Source organism: Hippocampus bargibanti, linkage group LG13, assembly GCF_051943395.1.
Source record: "Hippocampus bargibanti isolate YZ-2025 linkage group LG13, ASM5194339v1, whole genome shotgun sequence".
Classification (NCBI taxonomy): Eukaryota; Metazoa; Chordata; class Actinopteri; order Syngnathiformes; family Syngnathidae; genus Hippocampus; species Hippocampus bargibanti.
This window is the reverse complement of record NC_142746.1, coordinates 6012230-6035913: the sequence shown is the minus strand read 5'-3', so window position 1 is coordinate 6035913 and position 23684 is coordinate 6012230. Positions and strand designations below refer to the sequence as shown.

General features: G+C 39.8%; 1 protein-coding gene across 1 annotated transcript in view; it reads left to right on the top strand.

The window, feature by feature from the left end:
• Positions 1–23684, top strand: part of b3gat2 (beta-1,3-glucuronyltransferase 2 (glucuronosyltransferase S)) — a 50543-nt gene continuing 26859 nt past the window's right edge. The window contains exons 1-2 of the mRNA XM_089012500.1: positions 1–943; positions 21771–21915. Coding sequence (XP_088868626.1) covers positions 416–943; positions 21771–21915 — 673 coding nt within the window. The 5' untranslated portion in view covers positions 1–415. The remainder of the gene's footprint in view (positions 944–21770; positions 21916–23684) is intronic.

The following is a 23684-nucleotide window of genomic DNA, read 5'->3' as shown; positions in this document are numbered from 1 at the left end:
CCCACCTCTTCCACTGCACCTGCTCCTCCCCATCCTTCCCTTTTTATCCTCTTGTTCTTTCCAAGTGATGCTTCTCAGCTCCGGGAGCGAGTGACACAGAAGAAGCCCGCTCATAGGACCGATCTCTTGGGTTTTTTTTTTTTTTTTTTTGCCCCGTTGAGTCGCCGTATTGACGGACGAAGGATTCTAGACAAGTGGACTTCTCCCGAGAGCAAACTGGAAGTGGACAGGAATACGTTGTGACAGGGAATGAGAGCGACTTCTGGGAAACATGACCGCGTGGAGCGTGGAGATCAGCCGAGGAACAACATTATTTTTGACTAGGTAATCGAAAAAGAGAAAGATAGAGAGAGACAGAGATGGTCGGCAATTTGCAATGAAGTAACTAGAAGAGTAAACGCTCAATAACTTCACCATGAAATCAGTGTTCTTCAGCCGATTTTTCATCCTACTGCCTTGGGTCCTGATCGTCATCATCATGATCGATATTGATAGCAAAAGAACGATCTGGACTCCAAACGGTGTTCCGCGCAGCAGGGGTCAGCGTGCTGGCCGAACAGCGGGACTCGGTGGCTCGAAGAACCAATCTGCCCTGCCGGTCATCTACGCGATAACTCCCACTTATAAGCGACCGGTGCAGAAAGCCGAGTTGACCCGATTGGCGCACGCTTTCCGCCAGGTTCCTCAGTTCCACTGGATCGTGGTGGAGGACTCCTCCGTGCGCACGGATCTGGTGAGCCGCTTTTTGGCTCGGTGCGGAGTGCCCTACACGCACTTGCACGTCTTGACGCCGCGCAGGTTTAAGCGCGTTGGGATGCCCCGTGGCAACGAGCAGAGAAATTTGGCCCTGGGCTGGCTCAGGCAACACCGGTCAAGCAGGGACGCCGGGGTGGTCTTCTTTGCCGACGATGACAATACTTACAGCCTGGAGCTGTTTCAAGAGGTGACCCTTTTTACATTTTCATCACACATCGATCTTAATCGGACAGTAATACACTTGACCATGCAGTGGTGTGGTGTTCCCCTCATACGAACACGATATATGAAGCGTAGTAATTCAATTTCTAATAATTAACTTTGATCGACATATGTCTACATTATCTTTTTCAAATGTAGAACATGTTAAATTATATAATTTATAACTTGACTGTGTTTTTCAATAATATTCATTTGTTCATTCATTTGTTCATTCATTTGTGAATTTGTGAATCACAAATGAATCACAAAATATGAATCACAAAAGAAACTACAGATATGGGTGGCTACCTTTAATATAACATAAATCCATACTGTACTGTACACTCCAAAAACATGCATTACAGGCAGATTGACCACTCCGAATTGTCCCTAGATGTGAGTGTGAGAGTGACTGTTGTACGTCTTTGTGTGCCCTCCAATTGTCTGGCAACCAATTCAGGGTGTCCCCCGCTTTGTGTCCAAAGCCGGCTGCGATAGGCTCCAGCACACCCCGCAACCTTAATGAGGATTAGGCGGTCTGGAAAATGGATGGACGGCTGGAGAAATACATACTGTACGAATTGTCCCGACCCGATGGTCTGCAAAATTAGAAGATGGATACTACAAAATATTGTATTTGCTGCTTATATGTTTGGTTGACTCGTCCTCCTGTATTTAAATCTCTACAATTTTATTAGCAGCCGTTCATTACTTCCGTGGGCATCCACAGACCCGCGAACATGCTAATATATTTTATAGCTATGTGAATAATGCCGACACACCTCATATGATATAGTATGTGCGTAGTTTGCACGTTGCACGGCTGGTCTCGTACTGAGTTTGAGTGAGAAGCCTTGTTTGTGTTGATGTGCTCTGCTATTTACTGGCAAGCGTACCAGATAACCTATTATCCATAATTAATTGTGGGAGGTTCATCTGTGACCTTGATGGGAACGATCAAGTATTAAAAAAATGCATTATGGATGGTTGGATTTAGATTGTTTTTAATTGGCAGTTTGATTAAATGTTTTTTTTTTTCAAGATGGCGCCTGACTAGGCAACCGTCTGCATGTACTCTCTTGAGCCTTGCTTTTTTTGTGGTTTTTGTGTTGTCTGTGTTTTATTTTGTCACTTTATGTTATTGTACGTTTTGTGGACCGGATGCAGATCGGCACACATAGTGACCATTTTTTTATTCATGTCACAAACTGTACCTATACGCCAGTACAGGGAAGTAAACAAACATATCTGACTATATCCATCCGTCGGCTCCTCAAGCTGCACTGGTTGCTTCAATAACCCAACAGGAGTCCTTTCAACAATTTATAGACTGTTCGACTGTTTTTGGTTTTTGCTTATATATATTTTTTCTTTGGCTAGTAGCTTCCATTTTTTTGCAGCAAAGATAATTGATGGTGAAAGCAGACCAGAGACAAAAGGATAATTTACACATATGGAGGGACATGGTGAAGTTAAATCACAGCACCACCTGGTATGTATACACCATAAAATTCCGCAGACTCACGCATCACTGAAAAGATTGTCTTCAGACAAAATAATGAACGGAGATGCATTGACATCTTTGTGCCTGTCCTTGGCGCAAAAATCTTTGGAGATCACTGCACTATGGAGTGTTTGCTGTCTCACCGATGACAGCATACCAAAAATATTATGATGAAGTATGTTGGATGAAACAAAGCTTTCCTTAAAATGCAATGCTACTGTAATCTAACATATGATACATTTGTTGCCAGTCAATCGCAAGGCACACTGAAACGAACAACAATTCACACTCACACCGAGAGAAAGTTTTCAGAGTTCCATGCATGTTTGTGGAATGTGGATGTTAACAGGAGAACCCAAAGAAAACCCACACAGGGCCAGGGAGAACATGCATACTCCACACAGGAAGGCCGGAACTGGAAATGAACCTGCTACCTCTGTACTGTGAAGTCGACGTGCCAACCACTTGTCCACCAATGATAAATCAGAGCCAACAAATTGATCAAAAGGATCACAACTGAAATTAGCATCTCTCGAGTATATCTTGCCTGTAATTCACAGGTGTCAAAGTCAAGGCCCGCGGGCCAAATCCGGCCCGCCACATCATTTTTTTTTTGGCCCGCGAAAGCAAATCAAACGTGTTAAATTCCAAATCTGAGCCAAAATGTCATATTTTTGGATGTCAACCACAATAAAAGTCATTATTCTTGACTTCAGATTTGAAAACGAGTTATTCATTAATTTGCTGTGTGCTCTATATGTAATATTTGAAGGGATTTAAACATTCTAATGGGTTCCCCAAATTCATAACGGCCCTCGAGAGGAAACCATAACTACAATATGGCCCGCGGCAAAAAATGACTTTGACACCACTGCTGTAATTGATCTGTTTTTTCTTCCTTATATCACATTACACTTCGACATGTTAACAGAGATTATCAGACTCAGTCCACACTGCACAATTGACCAATGATGACATTCATTCTTATTCGTATTCTTATTCTTATTCTTATTCTTATTCTTATTCTTATTCTTATTCTTATTCTTATTCTTATTCTTATTCTTATTCTTTTATTCTTGTATTCTTATTCTTATTCTTATTCTTATTCTTATTCTTATTCTTATTCTTATTCTTATTCTTATTCTTATTTATTCTTATTTATTCTTATTTATTCTTATTCTTATATTCTTTTATTCTTTTATTCTTATTCTTATTCTTATTCTTATTCTTATTCTTATCCTTATCCTTATCCTTATGCTTATGCTTATGCTTATGCTTATGCTTATGCTTATGCTTACGCTTATGCTTATTCCTATTCCTATTCCTATTCCTATTCCTATTCCTATTCCTACTCCTATTGTAAGCATAGGCATTTCAATGCTAGGTACAGTAAAGTCTCGTTATATCGATATCGGTTATATCGATAGTACCGCTTATTACGATACTATTTCTATGAACGCAAGGAGAAAATTACATGCGCGCAGGGTCGGATATATCGATAGTCCCGGTTATATCGATATTTTTCAGACTCCCGAGAATAACGATATAACGAGACTTTACTGTAATTGCGTAATTCACTTGTGCCATAATGTAACTGCATGGACAAGTCATTTGAAGAAATTCCCAAAATGGGAACATTTCAAAGGAATATGGGAAGGACTTTTTCTGTCGATGGTTGCCATGATTACCCCATGGAAGCTCAAAGCGTGTTCCACCAGGGACGCCTTACTAAAACCCTAGGTATAATGCTCAGAAATCTGCACGGCTGCACAGCATTAAATGATAGGGATATGCATCTCAGAAAAAACTAGAGCTGTGTGATTGCTGCGAAAAAATATGAAATGAGCACACAGGCTTGTTGCTTGCGCTTAGGTTGTTCGTCCCAGTTCACCTGAATTTGATCCAGATACCTGCACGGAATTTAGAGTCAAGATTGTGTTTGGATGATCTGGAGCAGCTTGCAAGTGTCAAAGGGTGGCATTGATCTTGAAAGATCACAAGAAGACATCCACATGCTGGTTTTATCCATCCATCTGCTCACCGTGTGCAGAGTGGCAGTGGGACTGGCGAGGATCCTTGCTGCGTGGTTATGCTTTGAACAGATCTGTAGTCAATCACATGGATGGCAGATGAAGTCGTCATACCCACATTTTGCCATCTTCAGTACCCAGTACTTCTCAAATAGTAGCCCCTGGGACGGGCGCAAGGTTCCGTCAAGGCGGGTGTGTTTGACCTTGGGGAAAATGCTTTTTTATTTGTATTTTTTCTGTGATTTGTTGTCGAATAAAGTGCACCTCCACAACGTTTGGGGACCGTGGTGCTCTCATTGGCAGAGCGGAGCATTCACTGTTTTTTTGTGTGCACTGGGCATGTGGGGTTTGCACACAGTACAGAGGATGAGTATGAAGGGACACAAAGTGTAGCAGACCCTTAAATGACTCCATGAAAAAAAAAAACATTTAAAGTCTCCCAATGGCTAAGACGAGAAAATATGGCGAAGCGTATGTAGCGCTTGGCTTCACCGTAACTACGGTGGGAGACAAGTTTGCTTACTGTGTCTAAAATGTTGGCAGTTGAGAAAATGAAGCCAAATAAAATAAGGGGTCACTTAAAGACATTGCGCCCCAATTATGCTTTTTTTCAGTGACAATGTGCCGAATATCATCAAAAATCATCCCACTTAATGAATGCTACTTTAATCATTTATTCAGACATCATCTTTGGTTAAAAAGACAGCACAAATTCATTCATTCATTCATTCATTCGTGTCATGGGGCACTCGGTGGGGGACACCCTGAAATGCTTGCCAGCCAATCACGGGTCACACAAAAACATTTTCCATGATAAAGTTTTTATGTAATATCGTGCTCCTGTTGGTGATCAGTTTAAAAGTTGTATTATTTATTAATTTATGTAATTATGTTTTTCAGTTTCGTACGGTTTGCCGTAGTTAGTCAAAAATGTTTATGGTTTAAAGGACAACCGACGCCTCCTGACAAGATGTGTCCATAATTTGTAAAATCACTTCAAATGACTTTTACTGAGCATATTTTACAAAAATTACACGGCATATAGCTAGATTTTACGTTTTAAGCCTCGCGCTGAATATTCAGGAAGTCTTGTTTTCGAGTTGGTGACGATTCCTGACGTGACGTCACGTCTGGAACGCCCCTGACCGAGAAAGCGACATACAATGCATTTTGGGTACTTTGTTTGGTCTGAAAACTTTGTGTTGATCCGTGTTGATGGCGAAATTAGAAGGAAAACACATAAATAACGCAATGGTGAATGGTTGTGTGTTGTACCAACACTACTATTTCATATTAGATGACACAAATTCCCAGCAGACAAATCAGCCCATGTCCGATGGAGCTTGGGCGCCATCTTGTGCATTTTCTGGGACGCTACATTGGAGTCCTGACGCCTCAAAATGATACGGAAGGACTACTTTAATCGATTGCAAACATTTATGCTTTCCTCTTCAGAAGTATTTGAATCATATTCATAACTGGATGAGTAACAAGAAAGCATCTTCTCCGAATCTGAAGCCATTATTTTGTTTCTAGAGCAAGGCAAGACGTCCTGGCGTGACGTCACGAACAAGGGGGGAGGAAACTCACCATCTCCGGGGTCATTTTGAAATAATTTTGGGACACTTTAAGTCATTTTTATTGGTGTATTGCATTTGACTAAAAATATCAGCCTGCGTGTTTTGGGTATTTTAGATGCTATAAAATGTTTTTCTGATGTCAGTAAGGAAACAAAAAAATGGTGTTGATTGTCCTTTAAGGATGTAATTTTATTTTTGAATTTCACATTCAGTTAAACATCTTTTTTGTTAGTTAATCAGGGTATTCTTTGTTGTAAATTGGTCCACATTTGTTTCTTAAGTCTCTCATAGGTTAGTAAGGAAACAGTGTTATGCATAGGTGTACTTAAAACAATTGTTTTAGAGTCTCGTGGGGATCAGGCGGGGGTTTCTTCTTCCTATTGGGGGCATAACAGAAGCTAATTGAGAAGCACTGATTTAACTGTTCGACATGTACTGTACTTCGTTCAAGAGCCTTCTTAGTGCAATAACTATCATCCCAATCCCCTACAGTTTGGAAGTATCCTGTGGTAAAATCAAAGTCACGCTCAGGGTTTGAAATGCTGGAGTCCGTGTCGAGTGTGCTCATTGTTGAACGCGCTGCTGTAATTCTAAAAAGGAGCATCTGTTTTAGGTTCTCTGATAGAAGCCTGTCCTCCCCTCTCACTTGCTTCTTATTTCATTAGCAGCACCACTGTGCCAGTAATGGCCTGTCATAGAGAGACAATGGGCTGCCATGCAGCGGGAATAACCTGGAGCGAACCACGACAGGCTCAACAGTGGATGAAGACAAAAATAGTTTAACATAGAAAGGAAGCTTTATATTAGAAATGCCATTCTATGAAAGTTACGCAGTACTTGTTTCGAAGAGATTATGATAGACTATCGAAAGAGCGACGCTATTAATTTCCTTCCACCTTGAATTGAGTTAGATAGAAGCAGTCTGGCATTATGAATCATTAATGAATGAAAAGTGAAAATTGGATGCCATCTGAGTAGTGTCTTTTCACAATAACAGAATATAATTGAATCAATAAGACATTCTTTTTTTTGCCTGTTAAATAATTAATATAAATGGAATAGCCCCGTATTTGCCCAGAGTGAAACTCATCAGCATGTTAACGAACACTTATTTAAAAAAAAACGTGTCAATTGACAGAAAGAAAAATAAATTCTACTTTACAATTGTCTTCCAGGCCCTAGATGAAAAATTGCAAATGTGTTTTGATAACAGTGCATCTTGAGATCAAGCATCCAAATTGGATCATCATTTGTACTGCTTTACGTAAATATATAGACGCCTTCTTTAAATGCATTGTTAAGACCAACTCATCAAAAGTACAAACGGGCCTAGAACAAATTAAATGCTCTGTTTTGAATTCATTTCATGAAAACACGATACAATGCACAATAATTTTAAATGAAGACAAAGAGACATGTTTTGCACTGGTGCATGTTGTTGCGTGAAATGTTGTTCTTCCTGGTTCAGCTCTCCATTTGTCTAGTCTAACTATTAAATCAGCAGGAAGCAAGGTGATGTACAATAAAGGAATATTTATTATCAGGCAGCGAGAGGATGTTTTCGAGGGGAGAAGCTAAGCCAAGTGACAGAGAGAAAAGAGCGCGCTCAAGCGCGCGTCCCGGTCAGATATCTAGACAACAGGAGTGATGTCACTTTTAGAAAGGACCTATCATTTGCTAGATACAATCATGAATATTTATTATTAGACTGAAACATGATAGTTAGATTTGTACACTAAGTACAAGCTGAGTACATGTAAAAACAGTAAACTAAACTACATACATGTATGGACTTATAAATTGATAAGAAGTAGCCTTCATCGAGTTGCTTGTTCTGTAGCCACAAGGGGACACAAGCCAATGTCTTATTGTGCCGGTCCCAAGCCCGGATAAATACAGAGGGTTGTGTCAGGAAGGGCATCTGACGTACAAGCTTGGTCAAAACAAACATCCGAATCAAACCTCTGAAGAAGGAAGACACTGATTCACTTCCCTTGAAGGGAAAAGCCGAAAGGAAAAGAAGAAGATCTTAAGCACATCCGATCATATGCAAGCTCACTGACAAAAAGGGATGTCATCTTCCTGTTTATGAAGAAATAAATAACAAAGAGACAACTACATCTTCTTTTTTTTGCTAGCCACATTAGTGCTATATTTTGTTGTAAAAGTGACAGTCTATCCTGCAAAACATGATCCGTATCCTGATGTCATTTAACCTTAAGCCAATTCTATAGATTCATTTTGACAAGTAGCTTTTATACTGAGTGGATGTGCATTTGGGCAATTATTTAGAAACCCTGGCGGGGACCAAATCCATCTTAGTGCTGGCTCTATACCCCAAACACTACTCTGCTTTGTTGTTGATTACACATGAAAGAGACTGCCCAGTCAGTTATGCCCTAAGAGACTACAGCACAATAATGAGCTAAATGTGTTACAAACAACCCCTACTTGCCTCTTATGAAAAAAACATTGGTACGAAGCAAATGTTTAACAAGGCTCCTCACTCTCTCACCAGAAAGAAATCAGGTGGAAAGGCAATTTGCATTAGGACAAGAGTAAGGAAGTCTCATTGTCAGTTTGTTAATGTTGGCAAGGTCATTGTTTTGCTTGTTTTGTTCGGCTCGTTATTTGTTCCTATGTCTCCAGAGTGAGGCTTGGGTGAGGGTCAAAAAATGCATTCAAGCTAATAAAAGTCCTCGATGTGATTAGCTGCATTTCTCCTTGAGACCGTGTTTTTATCTTTTTGGCTTTGAATGTTGTTTTTCATTGTGGAGCAGGATTTAATCAATTATCATGTGGACTTTGCATGTATTGGGTTTCACTCAACACTGTGGATGCCAGATAATTGTTGATAAAGTTCAAGATTGAGAAGCTACCTTCATACCCAGCACTACTCATCTGTATTTCAATGGTACGCTTGCTTATCATGTGATCTTAATCATTTCCATGGTGACCCAGGATCATCTACTATTGACTTGGACCAAGACAACTAATGTTGCATTCACACTAGCATCTCTGTTCATATTACCTTTTAGAGTTATGTACATTGCATGTGCACACCACCATTATTTTTTCTTGATATTGTGCAAATTACCTGGACTTGTTTACCTAGAAATTAAAACCATTTCCATATCCTTGCCATACCCAGCAGACATGATATGCTAACCAGCATGTTATCTTAGCACAAAGGTATCAAATTGTTGCCGCGAACCACATTCTAGTTATGAATTTGGGGAAGACATTAGAATGTTAAATCCCCTCCACATATTACATATCAAGCACAGAACAAATTAATGAATAATTATAGTTTTCAAATTTGAAGTCAATAAATGACTGTTATTGTGGTTAACGTGGGACAATTTGAAATTTGGGTTCGGTCTCATTTTGGCGACTCACTGATTTATTTATTTACTTGCTTTTTTTGGTAACAAATCTAGTTCTGTCATGTTGTTAACAACTTTGTTCTCTGTGGTCTGTCAAATTTGCATGGCATGTTTCATTTAACTTGACAGCGACTGTAGATACACATCTTTGCAAATCACTACAGAAATGGTTTGTTTGCCTAAGTTGGCTCACTCTTACCAACAAATCAGAGGGCATAGTAAAACTGAATTTTATTGTGGGGTGCCTATCAAACTCCCCTCAGCAAATTTTTCAGTAAATCTGATTTGTTAAAGACAGCTTATTAATACTGCATAGATAAATTATGCCTGTCCAATAATGGCAAAGCAACACATGGAATTTAAATAATGATTGACCAAAAAATACATAAAACAAAGTCCAGATACACAAGAAAAGCACGACAGAAGGATGGGAATAGACTGGAATACATTAATGCAATTTAATGGATCAAATGTTTGGTTGTAAATGAAGGCAACTTTAGGTCAGCAGGGAAGTCTTTGCTGGCCGTGACAGCTCTTCATTGACATGACATCATTTTTGATGAACAATGGGGATGACTGCAATGAAGATATGGATTGTTGTGGGTACCTCACTACCTTGTTCCTGAAAAGCTAAGAGAGGGAATGGAGGGGCTTTCAGTTGACAGCAACGTAGCACACTCGTTTGATGCACCTTCAGCAGCTTGTCGTCTAGGCAAGACTTTCGTCAGACTTTTTTTGAATAATTTAACTCCACTAAACCCAAACAGCTTCACAGGACTCTGGACATCTTTTGTTAAATGGAGATTGCATTTACAATGACACAATGAAACTAACAGAGAGGAGCTATCCCTGTCATTTAAAACACATTCAAATGAATACACTGTCTACAAAATCTCATCAAATCAGTTGTTTGGTCCAAGTTGAATGGACCTGTTGTGTTCTCTTTTTTTTGACAGTCACTAAGAGGGTTGGAGAAGTTGCAGTGTTTTCAATACTGCAAACACAGACTGCAACACTTAAAATTTGTAATCTAAAGATGCATTTGCCTCGTGGACTGTGTTACATTGGATTCAAAAGCAACTCAGATTTGCTTTGCTGTAACACTAATTTTGTAGCTGTTCTGCTTCTTTTAGACAGCTCGGTTGGTACACTGACACAGCAGGTCTCGAACATTCTCTTCTGATTAATATGTAACACCAAGAGGAACAGTTCAAATCAAAGAACTGGTGGGATTTGAGAAATTCAATTTTCCCTCGTCCCTATGAGCAATTAATATCATTTCAAAGTGTAGTGAGAGAAGTGAAGCTCGAGGTTGTAATGTCAAAGAAGCGAAGTGGAAACCTTGCTGGCAGAAATTATCTGTTGTTTGGTAGGTGCTCTAATAGGAATGGAGAAAAAAGGATGGTGACAGGAAGGCAGAAGGCTTTTAAGGACCAATGTAAATGTAAAAAGGTGTTATCATCTCCAAGCTCATTTCCCTGGTCTCTTTTTTTGCTGATCTGACAATTTCACCCAGAGTGCTGTCCGTGGCATGAGCTCCCCCAACGATCATTTTGCCCTATCCTCATTCTGAACAGGAGAAGCAAAAATAGATTTTTATTTTCCAAAACACATTAAAAGATTGCAAAAGTCGTGACTCGGTTTTAATCTATTTCACCCCATTCAATGTTTAATGACCCTAAAGTTATGAGTGTGGTTTTTATTTATTTATTTTTGCTAGTAACTAGTCAGTGAAATCCCATCCATAGTTCAAAACTCCTTAACCGATTCAAAAGCTTTTGAATTAGTTGATTCTTAACGTTCCAAATGCGCTTGGCTCTTTCAAAATTAACAATGGCTTAGAGGGGAAGAGTTGCAGGTTGCCGTCACCTTTTTTGGCAACAAATGTGACACATAGGAGTATGTGTCTCCTGAGGCATCCTATTCTTCGTTTTGTCTCGTACTGTCAGACAAATATTTCCTGGTTGGCTACGTTGTCAAGGCTGTCCTACACATAAAATCCGAATTTGAGCTCTTTGACTAAAGATAAATTCACTGGGGATGCCTGTGTTTGGGGACAGTTGAAGTGACTTAAATGTGATGCATTTGCAAGTCTACTTCGATTTGCTTTTTTGGCAGAAGTGCACAAACGGAAGGGTGAAATGACAGCCAGCCTTTGTTTGGGCTGCTGATAATAGAAGTGCAATCATTCTCCCCATGTTTCTCAACAGATTGCGTTTTTACCTGTACCGTACGCTTTGATGACAGATGAACTCCACAGGGGCTATGTCACATAGAGTTGCCCCTTTTTTTGCTTTTTTCCTTTTCTCACAAGGGTTATTTGTTCTTATGCAATGTTCTGTTCTCATAATTTTACATTTAAAATCCTTTAGGGTCTTTTTTATATTTTAATGAATTTTGTGATTATTGATAACAAACAAATGTTTTACATTGCACAATTCTGCTAATGTGAGGAAAAATACAATAAAAAAAATACAATGCGTGTATTGAACTGGTGGCAGATGTTGTCTGTCTTTCGCCCCGAATGATTGAAAACCGCATAAGCAAGCCTCCATTGCGTGTTATAAAATGAAGGTGTGCTGATGTGCTGCAGGTTGGCACATAGACCGAGCTGCCAAAATATTCTGCCTATCCCCGACATCAATTTGGCATGGTTGCTACCGCGACTGCTGGATTATCAGCATAACATATCCTCTCCATCTGTGTAGTTTCTACAGAAAAAAAAGCAGCAGATTTATTGCAGAGAAACAGCTGTGTTAAAACTGCAATTAATCCACATTCATCTCTACTCTTATGCAAAGGACATTCTGGTGCATGGCACCATTAAGTTACGTAACGTACTGCCCATTAATATTATGCAATTCATTCTGATTATTTGGAGTTATTACAATGCATCCTTATTAAATAAATAAATAAATAAATAGGGCGGCCTGGTAGTCGAGTGGTTAGCACACCGGCTTCACAGTGCAGAGGTCACCGAATCGCGTCCCGGTCCGGCCTCCCTGTGTGGAGTTTGCATGTTCTCCTCGGGCCCGCGTGGGTTTTCTCCGGGTCCTCCGGTTTCCTCCCACACTCCAAAAATATGCATGGCAGGCACATTGACCACTCCAAATTGTCCCTAGGTGTGTGTGAGAGTGACTGTTGTACGTCTTTGTGTGCCCTGCGATTGGCTGGCAACCAATTCAGGGTGTCCCCTGCCTCGTGCCCGAAGACAGCTGAGATACGCTCCAGCACCCCTGCGACCCTAATGAGGAATAAGCGGTACGGAAAATGGATGGATGGATGGATGGAAATAAATAATAATAAATAAATAAATAAATAAATAAATAAATAAATAAATACGTACATACGTACATACGTACATACCTACATACGCAAGTACGCGCGCAGGTACGCACATACATACGCACGCACATACATACACACATACACACACATACATACATAAATGAATGAATGAATGAATGAATGAATAGAAAAAAAATCGTAATGCTGATGAGGTGATACCTGTGGGAGTGGGGGAAATGGGCCAGTCGTTAGTCAGGAATGTAGGAACAATCAGTGGGGCCACAAGGAGTGGTCCTCTGCTCCCCCCAACCTGAGAGTAGGGACCTAGCAGAGCTGTGTCCGGTGCCGCCATGTCTGGACATTAGGGATATATAAACAGGGCCAATACGACCAGTCAGACTTTAGTTCGCTGACGAAGCCTCTTGGATAGGAGGCGAAACGTCCAAAACCTTCAAATTTGTACAGATGACGGCTGAAGAAACCTTCTCATCGATGGACCACTCCTGTACGACTGAGAACTTACACAGACTTATCTTACAAACTTTTCGTCTTAAGAACGTCAAATTTATGACAATTAAACCTTATAATAAGCACTATTTTCATAATACACACCCGCCACGGCTGGCGGAGTGATCTTTGGCGGAAGCACACGGCGCTACTTTCCACACCCCCTCTCATTGAATGCACACGTCGATCGCATACTTGGAGCTTTTTGCTGATAATTTTACTATGATGTGACCGAAAAAAAAACCCACCACAGGCTTGTGTTCAGCCCAAGAAGACACAAAATAAAATCACCGTCGCTAAGAAGGAGATAATTGAAAAACACGAACGAGGTGTGCGTTTGTGTTAGTGTCAAAGGTGCGTCTGTTGCGAAAGGTGTTTCCGTGCTCTCAAAGCGACGGTCTCGGGCAATCGAAGAAGTTGAAAAACTTCTGTTAATTTGATTCACGAAAAGCAGCTATCCGACGGCAGCGTGAGTAAAGCTATTTTATGCGAGAAAGCACGGCTAATTCACGCCGATATCGTCATGCGCCAACCTGGAAGTTCGGCGCTTATTGAGGATTTTAAAGTCAGTAACGGATGGTTCAAGAACATCTGAGGGCGAGGAGGAGAAGGCAATGTTGGCAAAGTGGAATGATGTGCAGGCATTTACCGAACAGTTCCATCCAGAAAAGGCTATGATAATCATCAACATGATGAACGATAATGTGATGCCTCAGCTTCGTAAGACCTTACAAGTCAGAAAGCAACAGGTGTCAATTAAGAGGTTTTTTAATCAGCAAAAATGATGAGGAGTCTCCAAAAAAAAAAGAAGAGAAGCCACACCAGAGGTTAAATTACCAACAGTCCTTATGGAAGGTGACTGTCCTCCCATAAGCCATCAACGACCATCAAAAAGGTAAATAAAACTTTATTTTACAGCACAGTTTATTTCTTTAATTACAGTCCTCATGTAATGTGCCTCTCTTTGTGACTTTATGATACAATGCAGTGTATTTCTTTCATTACAATACAATAGCACATTTATTATACATAGAATAAGGTATGTTGTGTGTAGTTTTAAGGCTTATTTAGTTAAAAACTATATTTTATGGAAACCCGGGAATGGATTATTCCCATTTTAATGGTTTCCTATGGGATTTTTTTTAGATACACACTTTTCGCATTACACACTCTGTCTGGGAACCAATTAAGTTCGTAAGTTGAGGTCTCACTGTACATCAATACGTAAATAAATAAATATTCCCGATCTTCAAAAGGAACTGCTGATTTCCTCCCAGACAAACATTTTAAATAGAACTTACATTTCATGAAACAGGCACAGTAGGCGCATACAGTATGAAATCACCTTCATCTATTTGGTTTCAACGCATAAACCCATGAAGCATTCAACCTTCACACATATAATGCGCCATTGCATCCCAGTTTCAGAGCTCATACCCAACCCTTCTTAATTCGATTCATTCATTTTCTCCTCGCTCAGTTGCACCCCCTACTCGCGCGCACCTTTTCACTCATCTGACTGCCTCCTCCATGCATCTCCTCCATGCATATTAATAACACAAAGATAAAAATACACATGATTAAAATCATACCCAAACCCTCATCGTGGTACACAAACACCGCAAATCTCTTTCTTCGGAGAAGGAGGGAGAAATTGATGGATTTGATTTTGTCGACTGCATTATGAAACGTATGCACAATTCAGATCTCATCTACAGTATTTGTTTACCGGCAAGAAATCAGATTTGATTATCTGATGGTCCTGAACTGCTCAGAGATGTTGTGTCCCGGTTGTGGGTCCCATGAATAATATTCTGCACCCTCTTTTGTCTACCTGTGTGTCACATGTGTTTACTGACTGAGCCGGTGTCATTTGTCACGACTCACCGCCTGTCATTTCATGTGCAGGAAAGATGAATGATTTGTTATTGCCGGGGTAGCGTTTGCCCTCAGGTGAAGTGATAATGAGACGGGAGCCACAGAGAATTTTTAATGCACGTCATTGTGCACTGTTGGCTGCCAGCTGTAAAAGCTAAACTGATGTGTAGCTGAACATTTTACAGATTCATCAATGATTTTTATTAAACACGTATCAAAGAAGCTAGGCTATGACCAGTTTTCCAAAGTCCAAGTAAGCCGTGTGGTTGTAAAGTCTTAATCGTTTCATGAATCGATCCCTATTGTAATAATAACAAAAGTAATTAAACCTTCCTGTCTCCTGTTAGCTCTTCAACAGCAATCAAGATTTTGATCTTTTAAAATAAATTTGAATTCACATCTCTTCAAACCAAGCATATGTATTTACGGACATCATTAAATGTCCATTGTTGTATTTTTTTGCAAAACAAAAAATGTGGTTAATGGTTACGGAAAAGCATATGAAAAACATATTGGGCATGGATTTCAATCAGTCCCAAAAGTATATTGATGGATGGATGGATGGATGGATGGATGGATGGATGGATGGATGGATGGATGGATGGATGGATGGATGGATGGATGGATGGATGGATGGATGGATGGATGGTCCTCTCTGTTCAGCATTGGACTGAAAGCACAGCGATTTGCTATTACATCAACCCCTTTCTGCAAATCGAATTTGCCATTTACAAAAGTCAAAAAATACACCAACTGATTCAAAGTATCTTTCAGTTTCACTTTCAGGATCATCTTAACAAATGTTGGATAAAAGGGAGTTGGAGTTTGTGGAGTTTTGTACCACGAATTGCCAAGGCTGTTAATATGGAGAACGTGTCAGTTGCCATTTTATTTTAGGTTGTTTTTTCCAATAGCTTTCATCCGAGGCTGTGGCTCTTATAGAGGTATCGAAACCAACCAGTTCATATTCACATTCATCGAACTCTTCCTTTGTGAAAAATAAAGATTTTTTTTCCACAAATCAAAACATTAAAAAAATGCATTTATTAAAAACAAGAAATGAATCAAATAAATGTGCTCCTTCAGTTTTGCTGGTGTTAATCAGTCAAATCTATTAGTATTTCATGGATGATGAAAAACAATTTTCTCTCATAATGGCATGGTTTAGATCATACCGACTTTGGAGTCTTTTCTGGGATATTTTTGTGGGATGTGAAACCTGTTGTCATGGATGCAGCCACCTTGAAAATGGGACATAGCACATTGTTGCACAGAAAATTGAGTAAAAATACACAGGGTAGTAAACGGCAGTGCCTGATATGACACAATGCGATCTTTTTTTCATTATTATGAAGGATGTGCATTCCCCCAGTAAATTCTATGTTTAATTTAAATGACAAAATGTAGGTATTATTCAGTGGCTCAGTTGGAGCTACGTTTTCAAACAATTACATTTTTCATTTATGTTTAGCACATCTTTTCCCGAGTGATACGCTCAGAATAACTTATTCTGTGAATCAGCATTGTTTTTGGTTGTATGTTTCATCAAAGTACACGGACAAAAAAAGTTTGTTGTTGTTGTTTTAATGCAAACATGTATACGGTATTGTTTTCACATAATTAAATCAGAATATTTTTATTCTGGCCGATTATGTAAAAATTGAAGGTAGTCTCAAGTATGGGCTATAGTAGTATTTCAACAATAAGCAAACAAAATAATATATAAAATTACAAAACAATGTAATTTCCATGTGGAGGTGCAGGGAAGGCTGCAAGTCTGAAACTGGCCCGTTTTCTGCCTGCCATTTTCTGGCTCAATGTAAACCGGCCGTGTGTTCTTCTAATCAATCGTAGAAACCTTTTAGCGTGTCCTTTCTTCCTTTTAATTCAGTTACTTCCCCGTCGGGAACAGATTTAGTGACAGAAACGGTTGGTCTAATATTTATTTATTTTTTACTGTCAGCAGCTTTTAGGACACAATACAATTAATAAATAAACAAAAAGACTGTCTACATAAACATTATAGGAGATCTATGCGAAACATTATTGATTGGAAGACGACATTGCGCAACTCTACTTCACTTTAATCAAACTCACGCGCAAGTCATCTTCATCACCCCCCATAGTGAAGATGGTCATCTCTTGTCAAAGAGGCCGGACACTGTATTTCAGATGGCTTTGAAATGTATGCTTACTATCTTGGGCAGGTTTTGGGGGGTGTTAAAAAAATATATACACCATATATATATATTCTTTTCCTTTCGGCTTTTCCCTTCAAGGGGTCGCCATAGCAAATCAGTGTCCTCCATCTTTAGAGGTTTGATCCGCATGTTTGTTTTGGCCAAGCTTTTACGTCGGATGCCCTTCCTGACACAACCCTCTGTATTTATCCGGGCTTGGGACCGGCACAGGAAGACTTATGTCCCTTTGTTGCTACAGAACAAGCAACTCATTCAGTAAAAGTCTCCCAAACACAAAATGGTCATCGGCACAGCAACAAAGCAAAATATATATATATATATATATATATATATATATATATATATATATATATACACAAAATTCTCTTACAAAATTTTGAGTGGTATTCCCGTGCATCACAGCACAACGCAGACAGCATGGAATCACAATTCTCTCTCCGTATTGGCCCTGTATGAATATATTTTTGTTTTATGACCTATTGCTCATACGTATTGATTGTGTCTCACTATTTGTCCATTCTCGTCATGGATTTGGTCAAATAAAATCATTTGATGAGTTTACTATTAAACAGCCAGGCTGAATAGCAGCATGAGTGCAAGCTCATCCAAACCTATTTGTATAAATACAACCTTAACTTGAAGGTTGTGTTGTAAAATATCCCTGCGACAGCATTAATGTGCAGATGGTAGTGTGTGGAAAGCTGTTTCCTCCGTGAAAAATAATGCCATCTGTTGAAGCAGTCTCAGCACACAGCTAACCCTCTCATTTTCCTAAACAATGTCATCTTTATCGGTTTGAAATAAGTAGGAATTTTATGTTGCCAAAGGACTCTTTGTAATTTTTCAGAAACTCCTGCAATGTACGGTACTGCTACTCCTCTCCTTTTAGAATCTTGAGAATTATTGGTTTCGTTCGCTATTCTTTCTTTCTGACATTTGTTGAATGACCACTGAGGGTACCCACAGTTAGTGAGTGCTCTCCTGATATGTTTTGACTCCTTTTCTCTACCTTCAGTGCTAGTTGGTATTAGTTTAGCCCTATGCTGGAGGGTTCTGATAACTCCTAGTTTATGTTGTAAAGGGTGGTTAGAGTCAAAAAGTAAGTATTGGTCAGTGTGCGTAGCCTTCCTAAAGACTTCTGTTTTTAGCGCTCTGTCCTCTTTTATAATTACCTTACAATCCAAGAAGGCTAGTTGGTTCTCTTGAATGTCCTCACGAGTAAATTTAATGTTGAAGTCTACAGAGTTGAGATGATCTGTGAAGGATTGAATTTCTTGTTTCTTAATTATGACAAAAGTATCGTCCACATATCTAAACCAGTGTCGAGGTTGAAAAATTACAAAGAGTCCTTTGGCAACATAAAATTCCTACTTATTTCAAACCGATAAACACGTTAAGGCAAAAATTAGTGCATCCAAAAGATAGGCTACCAAATGAAAAACAAAGTAATGTAGTTTATTCCATACATTGTAAGAATGAAAATTGTAAAGAGCAGTACATTGGGGAGACTCAACAAATTCTCAAAAAAAGACTTTATCAACATCGCAGGGATAATACTAGTGGGCCTCAATCGGCAGTACATTTGCACCTAAAAGCTACTAACCACTCATTTGACGACAATGAGGTTAAAATCTTAGCGAAAGAACATAGATGGTTTGAAAGGGGGGTAAAAGAGGCGATTCTTATAAAACAACAAAATCCTTCATTAAACCGGTCGGGTGGTGTGAGGTTCAATTTGGATCGTTCATACAATAGCCTGCTCAGGCAAAACAGGTTAGGCAACTTTCGCAATGCTGATGAGGGTCGTTATGCTGATGAGGTGATACCGGGGGGAGTGGGGGTAATAGGCCAATCGTTAGTCAGGAATGTAGGAACAATCAGTGGGGCCACAGGGGGGGGTCCCGCGCCCCCCCCCAACCTGAGAGTAGGGACCTATCATAGCTGGGTCCGGCGCCACTAGGTCTGGACATTAGGGATATATAAATGGGGCCGATACGACCAGTCAGACTTTAGTTCGCTGACGAAGTCTCTTGGATAGGAGGCGAAACGTCCGAAACCTTCACTTTTGTACAGATGACGGCTGAAGAAACCTTCTCATCGATGGACCACTCCTGTACGACTGAGAGCTTACACAGACGTAAACAATGTCATCTTACCAAAACTGCAGGCATGTGTCAAGTATGTATGTGCGATGACATTTCAGAGGACTTAACTAATTGTGTCCTTGCTATAAGTGGTGCGGTCAATTCTGCTCACCGTAGCATTGTTTTGAGCCTGAAATCCCCTATTGGACGATATGTGAACCCCAACAAAATAGTAAATAGAGATACACCGTACCACATGATTAAATTCAAAGTGAAGAAGGGTAAACAAAAGAAAGCCAGGGATGAATATTTCATGCTTTCTTCACCACATGTGACTCTTGAGTAGAAGAGAAACGAGACTGGTACAAAAAAAAGTATGTTATTTTCATCCCCATGCAATTTTGCAGTAAAGGGAGCGAAATCAATCTCGTGCCACCACCCTTCAAGTGTGCATTGATATAGCCAAAACTGAGGATGCTCTGCAGTGGTAGGATCCAAATCCGTTAACCTATCACAACTTTCAACAACAAAATGCTAAATGTTGTTCACGAAAGTAAACTGTGCTGTTTGGTGAATACTGTACCCTAATTCTCCTAAACTGTCCGTGGTTCAGGCAACGTGGTCTAGATGAGGGCCTGCCTGGGCACCTTGTACTTGTATGGTTTATTCATCCAGTTACCAAGTGGTTTTTTTTGTCTATGTGTGGAGACCAGTCCAACGGGCAGGCTTTGTTTCAGGCCAGCTGATTATCGCAAGACAAAAAAAAGACCAGTGGAACACAAAATGAATGAATGTGTGTCCATGGTAGCCAGGATGTCTTTTTTGCTTTTTTCCGGCCAATAGAAAGAGCAACATAAGGTATTTTTCCAGATAAAACAGTGAACCTTTGTGGCACAAACTGGATAGAGAATAGTAGTAACATATGAATAAATGTTGAATTATTCTTTGAGCAACTACTAAGTGAGCAAGTAATGCACAGTGGAGGAAATGGAAAAAGCAAGCTCTCACATACAGCAGCATAGAATCAGATTAATTACATGCATTTTCCTGCTCATGCAGTAAAACGGCTGAAATCAAACGCTAGAATTCAAAGTGCATGAAGCTCAGCCTTAACTTATCCACTTGAGTCGTGAGCAGTTTTGCACGTTGCTGAACTCCAGTGGCAATAAAGTGTCAAACTAAACTGTGCTTTGAGGTAATGCATTCAAATAGCTCATCAGCAGTCAAAGCAGGACTTCACCACTAGGCCAAACAACATCCACGCTCGAGGATGATTGCCCAAGCGGTGTCAGCTTCTCTTCTATTCCCAAGCCTCCCTTTCATCCTGGAGTCCACAAGATGGAAGAGCTTGAGTCTTTTGAGAATCACCTAAAAGAGGGCGGCCAGGCAGTAGCTACAGAGAAACCAGTGATGGAGGTTTAAGTCCGATAAGGTTGAACTCGAGGGGGAACCAGTCAGAAGAGCGAAAGAGCTTCAAAGCAGTTGCTGTCTCATTGGCTCAGAGGCGGTAGACAAGGGGGTCTGGGCATGACACGGGTGTTACTGTGAAAAGTGGAAAAGAGCAAATTAAACAGAAGAAAGGGGGTAAAGTGAATCAGAGCTCCATGATGACCAGAGTCAAGTAGCCAAGGAGAATTTATGTTTTCATCACGAACCGCTGAATAGATATTGTTTTTAGGAGGATGCCAAAACTATTTACAATTGGGAATTGTTGTTTCGTCATGAGCAACTGGTCTGTGGGTGTCGCTCTGAGTGAACAGCAGTGGGTGGCCACAGTTGGAAAATAGAATTATACACAAGTGCACATTTTCACATAAAGTCACAGCAGGATAGGTGACAATTTGTGTCTAATTTAGAATTTTATATATATATAATACAAATTTTAATGAACAATTTAATCAGTGTGTGCACATTTCAACTCAAACCACTATTTGGATTTTTGCCACTTATCTTCAACCCTGTATGCCACGTCATGATATACCGCTGTGTTCTATTCAAGTCGTTCAATCACTACAAAAACCATTTTATTATTGCTTAGTGTATTAACAGAACGATCATTGTTTATTATTATTTTATTTCTAAATACATATATTTATTTATAGTTTTGTTTTTTGCTTTATGTTATTTCCGGGTTGAGTGAACGCTGGCGCGTGTGCCTGCCGCTGCCCACCCACAGTAAAAATATCCTGTGACTGTAAAGTGTCTTGAGAGTTTTGAAAGGCGCTTATAAATGAAATGTATTATTATTATTATTATTATTATTATTATTATTATTATTATTATTATTATTATTATTATTATTATTATTAACTGTGATGTGAAAAGGACATTACTTTCATCTTTTTGTTTTCCTAGATGCGAAGCACTCGAGGTGTGTCTGTTTGGCCAGTGGGATTTGTTGGTGGCAGATCATATGAGCGCCCAATCGTTTCAGGGGGCAGAGTTGTGGGCTGGTACTCGGGCTGGAGACCAGACCGTACGTTTGCCACCGACATGGCAGGTAAGACGCAAGTCATACAAAACCTGTTTTACTTTTTAATATATTGTACATAGTTGTCTAATAATAACAATGACAACATTTCAATGGTACTTTTGTTTGTCATGAGATCTTCATAAATGTGATGGTGACCCGGGATCATCTATTAGTGACTGCATCGATGGTACAGATGAACCAAGACAACTAATGTTGCGTTGGCACTAGCATCTGTGTTAAAATTACCTTTTAGAGTTGTGTGCATTGCATGTGCACACCACTATCACCACAGAGTTTATTGATATTATCTGGACTTGTTTAGCTTGAAATTACAATCATTTCCATTTCTTTGAGCTTGAACTTCTGGATGCTCAGCAGACATTAGACATAATATGCGAACCAACACATTATTTTAGCCCAAGGGTGTCGAATTCATTTTGCGCCACGTGCCGCATTGTAGTTACAGATTCCTCTCGGGGGCCGTTACGAATTTGGGGAAGCCATTAGAAGGTTTAATCCTCTCCCCATATTACATATAGAGCGGACAACAAAAGAATATGTAACTAGTTTCAAATCTGAAGTCAAGAACAATGACTGTTATTGTATGGGACAATTTGAAATTTGGGTAAGGACTTTAGCAAGCATCGTGGCACTTGACATGCTTGATTTGCTTTCGCGGGCCGAATAAAATGATGTCGTGGCCCAGATTTTCCCCTTGGGCCTGGAGTTTTACCAAAACTGCAGGCATGTGTCAAGTATGTATGTGCGATGACATTTCAGAGGACTTAACTAATTGTGTCCTTGCTATAAGTGGTGCGGTCAATTCTGCTCACCGTAGCATTGTTTTGAGCCTGAAATCCCCTATTGGACGATATGTGAACCCCAACAAAATAGTAAATAGAGTTACACCGTACCACATGATTAAATTCAAAGTGAAGAAGGGTAAACAAAAGAAAGCCAGGGATGAATATTTCATGCTTTCTTCACCACATGTGACTCTTGAGTAGAAGAGAAACGAGACTGGTACAAAAAAAAGTATGTTATTTTCATCCCCATGCAATTTTGCAGTAAAGGGAGCGAAATCAATCTCGTGCCACCACCCTTCAAGTGTGCATTGATATAGCCAAAACTGAGGATGCTCTGCAGTGGTAGGATCCAAATCCGTTAACCTATCACAACTTTCAACAACAAAATGCTAAATGTTGTTCACGAAAGTAAACTGTGCTGTTTGGTGAATACTGTACCCTAATTCTCTCAAACTGTCCGTGGTTCAGGCAACGTGGTCTAGATGAGGGCCTGCCTGGGCACCTTGTACTTGTATGGTTTATTCATCCAGTTACCAAGTGTTTTTTTTTGTCTATGTGTGGAGACCAGTCCAATGGGCAGGCTTTGTTTCAGGCCAGCTGATTATCGCAAGACAAAAAAAAGACCAGTGGAACACAAAATGAATGAATGTGTGTCCATGGTAGCCAGGATGTCTTTTTTGCTTTTTTCCGGCCAATAGAAAGAGCAACATAAGGTATTTTTCCAGATAAAACAGTGAACCTTTGTGGCACAAACTGGATAGAGAATAGTAGTAACATATGAATAAATGTTGAATTATTCTTTGAGCAACTACTAAGTGAGCAAGTAATGCACAGTGGAGGAAATGGAAAAAGCAAGCTCTCACATACAGCAGCATAGAATCAGATTAATTACATGCATTTTCCTGCTCATGCAGTAAAACGGCTGAAATCAAACGCTAGAATTCAAAGTGCATGAAGCTCAGCCTTAACTTATCCACTTGAGTCGTGAGC